The sequence below is a fragment of the Notolepis coatsorum genome (assembly GCF_963971535.1).
Source record: "Notolepis coatsorum genome assembly, chromosome: 10".
Lineage (NCBI taxonomy): Eukaryota > Metazoa > Chordata > Actinopteri > Aulopiformes > Paralepididae > Notolepis > Notolepis coatsorum.
In genome coordinates, this window is record NC_140174.1 from 50,226,408 (window position 1) to 50,236,455 (window position 10,048).

At 44.6% G+C, this 10,048-nt stretch overlaps 1 protein-coding gene across 1 annotated transcript; it reads left to right on the top strand.

Annotated features, from left to right (window-relative positions):
• Window positions 1–1,023: 1,023 nt before the first annotated feature.
• adprm (ADP-ribose/CDP-alcohol diphosphatase, manganese-dependent) lies at window positions 1,024–5,703 on the top strand. The gene is made up of 3 exons (XM_084323621.1): window positions 1,024–1,824; window positions 2,148–2,270; window positions 5,306–5,703. The coding sequence occupies exons 1-3, from the start codon at window positions 1,254–1,256 to the stop codon at window positions 5,608–5,610; spliced, it is 999 nt and encodes a 332-aa protein (XP_084179747.1). The 5' UTR covers window positions 1,024–1,253; the 3' UTR covers window positions 5,611–5,703.
• The last annotated feature ends 4,345 nt before the right edge of the window (window positions 5,704–10,048 follow it).

Genomic DNA, 10,048 nt, shown 5'->3' on the forward strand with positions numbered 1-10,048 from the left:
AAACAAGGGACTAAACACGTTTCGCAATTATGCCACATCAATGTGGAACGCCCTACCTAAAGCTGTAAAGGAATGTGGATCACTACCCACTTTCAAAACCTCTCTCAAGGGACACCTACGGGAGACTGCAATTCAAAACTGGCCCCTGTAAATATCCTAATCCCAACCCCCCCCCCCCAACGTACAGTCATTTACCTAGTATGGTTTTGTCAATAGTCCAATGTACAATTTTGCTTGTTTGTACAGTGTCTCCCCCCCCCCCCCCCCCTCAATTGTACAGTTTTGCTTGTTTATACAGTGTTTCCCCCCAACCACCTCCAATGTAAATTACCCAGTATGGTTGTCAATATCCCAATGTACCCCACCCCCCCCCCACCCAACCTCCTCCAATGTAGTTTCTACGTCAAATGTATATACTCCCTTTTCTTGACTCCTTCTGTATCACAAACAGTACTGTATTGGCAAATCTGGTATGTCATAAATGTATAGATGTAGCAGTACTGACTATCTGTATGTCATGTATGTCATATATGTCCTGATGAATTGAAAATGGGGGACCCTGATGTAAACAAGACGAAAGTCTTTCTCTGGTCTGCATCCCCTTAACAATTGTGTGTATTGAGCTGTACTGTATTGTACCCATTCTGCAATCTGTTAATAAAGTTTTCAATCAATCAATCAATCAAAGCCTGCCACTCGGCTACTAACACTACAACGTCCAGTGAAAAGTAGCATACTAGTGCCCTCCAGTGTAATCCTGGGAAACCACAGGAGCCAACCTACCTTTAATCAATGACATGTCAAAAAAATTATGTTTCGTTTTTCTCTCTCTCCATGCTACTTTACATACATATTATTATTATGTAATTCTCGTTTAAATTAACCCACATTGTGCAATATAACCTACCAAATCTGCCTCTTAACTCACGGTGACTGACTACAGCTAGCTCTGTGTTGTTGTTTTTGCCACTGCGCACGGACGACGCTGACGGGATGCTCTTGAACGCAACGGCAATGTGGACGTTGTTGTAATTGTTACCATATAGATATATTATTGTTACAACGTGTAGTCGCGCGCTGGCTCAATGCGTTGAGCTTTGTTGGTAGTTTTCTCAGAAATAATAACAAGCGGTCTGGCCGGGCTTCAAAATGTTGTGAAGTTACGAGGATATTTAGTCAACTTCTTCAGTAACGTCAGGTGCTGTACAAAAAGAGGACTGGCATCAGGTGATCCGTATAATAAGAAAAACAGAATGGGTGACTGCTCCCAGACACCACTGTTTACATTCGGAGTGATAGCTGACATTCAATACGCGGATATTGACAACGGTTTCAATTTCAAACACACACGACAACGATACTACAGGACAAGTCTTCGGCTATTGCGTAACGCCCAGGACGCGTGGACAACGGCTGCTGTCAAACCGACATTCATCCTTCAGCTCGGCGACATTATCGATGGCTTTAATAAGAGACACGGCGCGTCAGACCGAGCCCTGGAAACGGTCATGAGAGAGTTTAACAACCCCGGTCCTATGGAAGTCCATCATGTGTGGGGCAACCACGAGTTTTACAATTTCAGCAGAGCCACGCTGTTTCGTTCAAAGCTCAACAGCACGACCCACTGTGACAGCAGGGGGAGTGGACCCCAAACAGGGGATATCTACGCCTACCATTTCAGCCCGGCCCCCAGGTTCCGATTTGTTGTATTGGATGCCTATGATGTCAGCCTTCTAGGGCGAGAGAAGTCAAGTGTACAATACACTGATGCGCTGACACTTCTAAATGAGCACAACGATAACGAGGATTTGAATCATCCACCAGGTACATATGATTGGAATGTCCACAATCAAAGGTGTTGGCGTTTTCTATAAAAAAAAAAATATATATATATATATATATATATATATATATATATATATATATATATATATATATATATATATATATATATATATATATGACTGATTATTTCCTGTTTAACCCTTTCACTTTCAGGTCTTAATGTTTGAACTCTATACAGCTTACACTGGCCAGTGGCCATTGTGATGCTTTTATTGGAATGCTTGGTTGTTAAGATTCTATTCTCACCTGTGAGACTCTACACCTGAAAATGTTCATGACCTTGACTTATTCTGTTGCTCTAGTATGTGAGGGACTGGAGCAGAGGTTTGTCATGTTCAATGGAGGATTCAGCAAGGACCAACTGGACTGGCTGGATGGAGTTCTGTCCCAGGCTGATGACAGAATGGAAAGAGTCACCGTTGTCAGTAAGTTTGTCAGATTTTTTCAAATCCAGACACGTCACGTACGTCGCACTACCTTTTATAAAAGTGTTATAGACAAAGACATCATTATTAGCCTCCCTTGTGCCTCCTATCGTCCTATAATAGTTGCCGACCATATTCACAGTTCACACGGTGGCCATTTTGCTCTTATGTCGTGCTCAGGTTGGGATTCAACCCAGGTGGAAAGGAATCCCAACCTGAGCAGTAACCATACCATCAGCACCACACTGAAATGTGAAGGAAAAACGATACTACATTTCATGTTACATATGGTGTAACACTGTGCTGCTAGGATCCTGATGAGGGTGCGTAAATACGACCACATCACCCGAGTACCAGATCTCCCTCCTCACCTACCAGTGCATCCATGGCAACGCTCCTCCCCTACCTCAAATAACTCCTCACTCCACAAACCGCCACATGAAACCTCTGCTCTGGAATTGCCAACTCTCTCAAACCTTCCAGGACCAAGCTCCATACCAGGGGAGATCGGGCCTTCTGCTGGGTTGCTCCCAGTCTGTGGAATGCTCTCCCTGACTATCTGAGGACAGACTGTGGATGCTTTTAAAACGTGGCTTAAAAACCCACCTTTTTAGTGGAGCTTTTTTATAGACCCTGATATGCTTCTTTTTTTATCTGTAGCACTTTGAGATGCCAAATGTAAAGTGCAATATATATATAAAATGTATTATTATTATTATGGGTGTAACGATGCATCGATTAATCGAAATGCATCGATTCTAATGTGACGATTCAACTGCATCGATTTGAAAATGTTAGAATCGATTATAATTTAAATTTTTATTAAAAAAAATAATAATAATTTTGTTTTGTTTTGTTGTGTGTATTGTTTTTATTGACCTATAGTCCATTCATGCTGAGTGAATCAGTTCCCCCAGCCACATTTGTGTATTCAAATTTTTTTGGGGAATTAACTGATAGAAAATTAATAGAAAATTAATAGAATCGAATCGTGGTCAAATTAAGAGATTTCATGATGCATTGAATCGTTGCCTGAATAATCGTAATCAAAATTAATCGGTGTGAGGTCGCATCGTTACACCCCTAATTATTATTATGATTTTGTATAGTCAAGTCAAGTCAAGAGTTTTATTTGTCACGGCATTCAAGTATACAATGAAATGCGGGTGGTCTTGCCCGCAACGATGTGCAATACAGTAGTAACAACATGTAGTAGAATCCAATAAACAACATTGTGCAATAAACAGGTAACATAGTAGGGCATATCGGTATTTGTACATAAGTTATTTACAGAGCATGGAGGACATGCTAGGTCCTTTGGTAGTGCATACACTGTTCTGTTACTGTTACTATTTTTTAAAGTGACCTTTCCTTAGTGGCCATAAGTGTGGGCGTGTGCAGCATGAGTGTGTGCTTGCTCATGTTAAAGTGGCTGCTAGTGTGCGAGCGTGTACAGCGTGCGTGTCGTGTGTGTGCTCATGTGTGTTTGTGTGTAGAGAGTTCAGTGTTCAAGGCTCTGATGTAGGGCTGGGCGATAAAACGATAACGATAACTATCGCGATAAATTATTTCCTCGAAATAAACATGAAACGTGGTCGCAAAGTTTCGATATATCGATTTTCCAAGCTTGGCTCCGTTCAGCCTCGGCTCAGCTCACTCACTAACAACAACCAACCTTACGTGATGACGTGCTACGCACAACAGCTAACAACCAATCAGTGAAGGAGATGGCCGAGAGCGACGGAGGCGGGCGACCCGGAAGGAGACCCAGAGCGGTAGGACTCACTCAACAACAAGGCTTGCTAGGCTAATTAGCTTGCACGGCGTTGTTTTATATATTTACGTGCCGAGTATGTGTGTGTGGTGAATTCTGAGGCCACGTTTATAGTAGTGGGGGTATACAGTGGAAGTCGTTTCAATATATTGTGGCGGAAGAGAGTATTTTAGTGTGATATTTAGCACATTGTCATGGAATACACAGCGTAGAAGCAACAGGCTGGCTAGGTTAACTAGCTTGCACGGCACTGTTTTATATATTTACGTGCCGAGTATGTGTGTGTTTTGAATTCTGAGGCCACGTTTATAGTAGTGTGGGAGTGGACGTCGTTTCAATATATTGTGGCGGAAGAGAGTATTTTAGTGTCATATTTATTGTCATGAGATACTCCGCTTGTCGGCTAACTGCTAACGTGCGAGGACTGATGACGACATCAACTCGACTTGAGACATTCGCAGCAGCATATTAGAAGTTAATTAAACTTGACAGACATTATATCGACGATAATTATCGATATCGAATTATATGAAAATAACTTTATAATTTTATCGCAATAACGTTTTTGGTCATATCGCCCAGCCCTACTCTGATGGCCTGGGGGAAGAAGCTGAGCCGAAGTCTCTCTGTCCTAGTAGCTGGGGTTCGCAGGCATCTGCCTGACCTCAGCAGCTGGAACAGGCTGTTGTTGGGGTGGTGAGGGTCTTTCATTATTCTGCAGGCTCTGGATTTGCACCTCTTGTTGTATAGAACCTGCAGGGGAGGTAGTGCAATACCCGTGGTACGCTCGGCTGAGCGCACCACTCTCTGTAGGGCCTTCTTGTCCTGTGCCGTGCTGTTTCCATACCAGGCAGTGATGTTTCCAGTCAAGATGCTCTCTACAGCTCCGGAGTAGAAGGACTGGAGTATCTTCCCAGATACTCTGAACTTCCTTAACTGTCTCAGGTGGTAGAGGCGCTGCTTTGCCTTTTTTACGACTGAGTCTATGTGTGTTGTCCATGTCAGATCCTCTGAGATGTGGACCCCCAGGTACTTAAAGCTGCTCACCCTGTCCACGGTAGCCCCGTTTATCCTCAGTGGTGTGTGTGTCTCCTGCTGTCCTCTCCTATAATCCACGATCAGCTCCTTGGTTTTACCAATGTTCAGGAGCAGGCTGTTGTCCTGGCACCAGCGTTCCAGTACCTATATTCAGCTGAGGACTGAGTCAGCCGACAGTCTCAGTGCCACAGTGATGATTATTATTATTATTATTTTTTAACAGGTCATCTCCCTGTACACCCCAGCTCCACGGAGCCCATCTGCTTAACCTGGAACTACGATGAGGTTCTGGCCATACTGCAGTCCCATACGAGCGTGGTGTGTTTCATGGCAGGTCACGACCACGACGGAGGATACCACTGGGACGAAGACTCGGGAGTGCACTACCTCACGTTAGCAGGCGTCATTGAGACCCCGCCTGATAGCGATGCCTTTGGCACCGTCTCCATGTACGAGGACAGAATGGTTCTGAAGGGGAGCGGAAGAATCGCTGACAGAGAGCTTCTGTTTCCGTTAGCGCCCAAGTGATCGAGAGAGATCTTGGTGAATGTGTGGGGCCCCATGCCATACATGCCGGTATATACATTACAATATATACCGTTAAAGGAACATGCCGAGATTGTGGGAAATACCCTTACCATCTTCTCCAGAGTCAGACAAGAAGATAGATACCAATTTCAAATGAATGGAAGCCGATACAGATCAGCTAGCCTAGCTTAAAACGTGATGTGGTTTTGGCCAACAGCTAGGCTCGCCGATCCGTATCCGCTTCCATTCATTTGTGACATTATCTATCTTCTTTTCTGACTCTGGAGAAGACGGTAAGCGCATTTCCTATAATCTTGGCGTGTTCCTTTAAAGGGAAATGTTGTATGACAAACATTTTATAATCACGATTCATTATTGATTGATTATTGAGAACCAGACTGGGGTCAAAATAGTAGCTGCAGATTATTCCACTTCTTATTCATTCTAATTTGAGTGGCATACATCTCAGACAATCATCTAGTATATACTTATTTTGGTTTGACAGCTTACCTGACACCATCTAATGTGTCCTGATTCAGTAAACCCCATCCATCTGGTACAATGTCTGCTAGTTTACATTACATTTACATTTAGTCATTTAGCTGACGCTTTTATCCAAAGCGACTTACAAGTTCTGTACGACAAGTCATCAGGAAGGGCACAACTCTATCAGCTGAGTAACAATGTTCATCAAAGTGTTGAGTGCTACAGTGTAGGTTAGTTTATTAGGACAAGTGCATGACAGTAAGGTTAGTTAGGGTTAGATTTTTATTTTATTTTTTAAATCAGATAATGGTTGAAGAAGTGCGTCTTTAGTCGACGGCGAAAGATTGGACAGGTTTCGGCTGTCCTAACTGGGGTGGGTAGTTCATTCCACCATTGTGGGGCAAGGACTGAGAATAGGCGACTTCTCTTTGATGACCCTCCCGGAGCTTGGATAGGAGTAGGTCTGAGGCGGCCAGAAGATGCAGAGCGTAGGGGTCTTGAGGGTGTGTAGTTAGAGACCATTGACCGGAGGTAGGCGGGAGCGGTTCCCTTTGCAACACGGTATGCCAGGTCGAGGGCCTTGAAGCGGATTCGTGCAGCAATGGGGAGCCAGTGCAGGTCCCTAAGAAGTGGGGTGACATGGGCCGACTTCGGTAGGTTTGAGATCAGGCGGGCCGCTGCGTTCTGAATGAGTTGAAGAGGCTTAGTGGCAGTGGCCGGGAAGCCAGCGAGCAATGCGTTGCAGTAGTCGATGCGGAAGATGACTGTTGATTGGACGAGGAGTTGGGTGGCTTCTTTTGTCAGGAAGGGGCAGATCCTTCTGACATTGCTCAGGAGGAATCTGCAGGTTCTGGTTGTCGCTGCGATGTGAGCAGAGAAGTTCAACTGGTCGTCAAGGACAACACCAAGGTTCTTGGTGGTCGGGGATGCGGTCACAGCTGCATTCTCGACTGTGATGGAAAGGTCGGTCAGGGGGGAGGATTTGGCCAGCAGGTGGAGCAATTCTGTTTTGCTTAGGTTCAGTTTGAGGTGGTTGGTCGTCATCCAGGCTGAGATGTCGGACAGACAGGCCAAGATCCGCTCAGAGACGTGGATATCTGAGGGAGGGAAGGAGAGGAAGAGTTGAATATCGTCGGCATAACAATGATAGGAGAAGCCATGAGACGTGATAATGTTACCCAGTGATTTAGTGTAGAGGAAGAAGAGAAGGGGTCCTAGAACCGAGCCCTGGGGGACACCCGTCCGCAGGGGGCGGGTGGCCGACAGGGTCCCTCTCCATGACACTTGGTAGGAGTGGTCATTGAGGTATGATGACAGCCATGTCAGCGCAGAGCCAGCCACTCCCATTCCTGCGAGGGCCGTGAGGAGGATCTGATGGTTGACTGTGTCGAAGGCTGCAGATAGATCTAGGAGAATCAGGACAGAGGAGAGGCCTTTCGCTTTTGCTAAGTGAAGTGCCTCTGTGACCGCAATGAGGGCAGTTTCTGTGGAGTGGCCAGTCCGGAAGCCAGACTGATTAGGGTCTAGGAGGTAATTCTGTAAGAGATAAGCAGTAAGTTGGTTGGATACAGCACGTTCAAGTGTTTTAGAAAGGAAGGAGAGAAGAGAGACAGAACGGTAGTTGCCTATGACGGTGGGGTTCAGGGCTGTTTTTTTTATGAGCGGCGTGACTCTGGCTTGTTTTAGGGAGGTGGGGACCACCCCCGAGTTGAGTGAGGAGTTGATGGTTGCAGTTAGGAATGGGAGGATGTCTGGTGCTATGGTCTGGAGGAGTGGGGAGGGTAGCTGGTCCAGCTGGAATGTAGTCGGACGGTTCGACGTTACCAGTGTCAGGGTCTCAGCTTCTGTAATGGGAGAGAAAGATGACAGAGTGAAGGATGAGGTTCTCGATTCAGCATTTGGAATGGGTGGGGGTTGGGAGAAGGAGCTGCGGATGTTCTCCACTTTTTCCTCAAAGAAGATCGCGAAGTCTTCGGCAGAGAAATATGAGGGAGGAGGGGGTGGGGGGGAGAGGGAGGACATGGTAGCATGCAGTTTGCGAAGATTCTTGGCAGAGGCCTCGATCCTATGGTGAAAGAAAGAAGCTTTGGCATTAGTAATGGTTTTGGAGAATGTTAACAAGAGGTTGTGATATGTGTCGATGTCAGCCAGTGAGGCGTGACTTTCTATACTTCTTCTCAGCCGCTCTCAGGACCTGTCTTTGTTCTCTCACTGGATCTGTCAGCCATGGACTGGGTGGGGAACGGCAGGCAGGTTTCTCAACGAGGGGACAGAGCTTGTCGAAGGAGGTTGCAAGTTTATTATTGCCATGAATGCTAAGAACAGTTATTTGCTACTACTATTTGACCCAGGTCTGTTATCTTATTACTCTATTTTATTACTCTATTGGGTTGAAATCCTGAATGAATGTAAAAATCTATATTTTGATTTGTATTTGATTTTAATGTGGTGGTTAATTGATGTGACAGTATAGATATATTTTCCTTTGCAAACACTGACAAATAATATATTCACTGTATAACTATAATAAACTAAGTTTTCAAATCTGTGGATGAAGTTGCACAAGTGGGCTTAACAGAGAAATACTATACTATTATGATGCATTGAAAATGGGGGACCCTGATGTAAACAAGACGAAAGTCTTTCTCTGGTCTGCATCCCCTTAACAATTGTGTGTATTGAGCTGTACTGTACTGTACCCATTCTGCAATCTGTTCATAAAGTTTTCAATCAATCAATCACTAATTATTGGTATCAAGTTTGCTTCCATAAGCACATTTGTGTTATTGATTGATTGATTGATTGAAAACTTTATTAACAGATTGCAGAATGGGTACAGTACAGCTCAATACATACAATTGTTAAGGGGATGCAGACCAGAGAAAGACTTTCATCTTGTTTACATCAGGGTCCCCCATTTTCAATTCATCGTAACATGACATACAGATAGACAGTACTGCTACATCTATACATTTATGACATACCAGATTTGCAAATACAGTACTGTTTGTGATACGAAAAGAGTCCAGAAAAGAAGTATATACATTTGACGTAGAAACTGTACATTGGAGGAGGTTGGGTAGGGGGGGGGGGGGGTACCGTACATTGGAGGAGGTTGGGTAGGAGTGGGGGGGAGATTGGGTAGGAGGGGTGGGTGGGGGACACTGTACATTGGAATATTGACAAGACCATACTTGGTCATTCTTACTGTACATTGGAGGGGGTTGTGTTAGGACATTTACAGGGGCCAGTTTCGAATTGCAGTCTCCCGTAGGTGTTCTTTGAGAGTGTTTTTGAAAGTGGGTAGTGATTTACATTCCTTTACAGCTGTGGGTAGGGCGTTCCACATTGATGTGGCATAATTGCGAAACGTGTTTAGTCCCTTGTTTGAGCCGAATCTGGGTTTAACATGATTTGTGGAGCTCCCTCTGGTGTTGTGATCGTGGTATTCACTGACCTTTGGGAAGTATTTTGACATGTACATGGGTACCTTGGTCGTGTAGTGTATCTTGTAGACCAGGCCCATTGCAAGTTGCTGTACTCTGTCGTCTACTCTAAGCCATCCTAGGTTGTCAAAGTGGGCAGGGGTGAGGTGGGTGCTAGGAGTAAGGTCAAGCAGTAGTCTGACCAGTTTGTTTTGAGATGTTTGTAATTTTGTTTTTAGCACCTTTGAGGTGCTTTGGTACCATGAGGTGCAAGCATAGTCGTAGTACCCTTGAATGAGTGCTCCTGCCAGAGTCTTCAGGGTATTCTTGTTTACCAGTGAGGAGATCCGGTACAAGAATCGAGTTTGTTGGTTGACTTTTTTTATTACATTGGATGCCATTTTGTCACAGGAAAGATTTGCCTCTAGGATTGAACCCAGGTAGGTAATATCTTCTTTCCTTGTGCAGTGCACAAATTTACTTAGGCAGTGGCACTGGTGAATAATGTAAGAATTATTAGTTTTTGT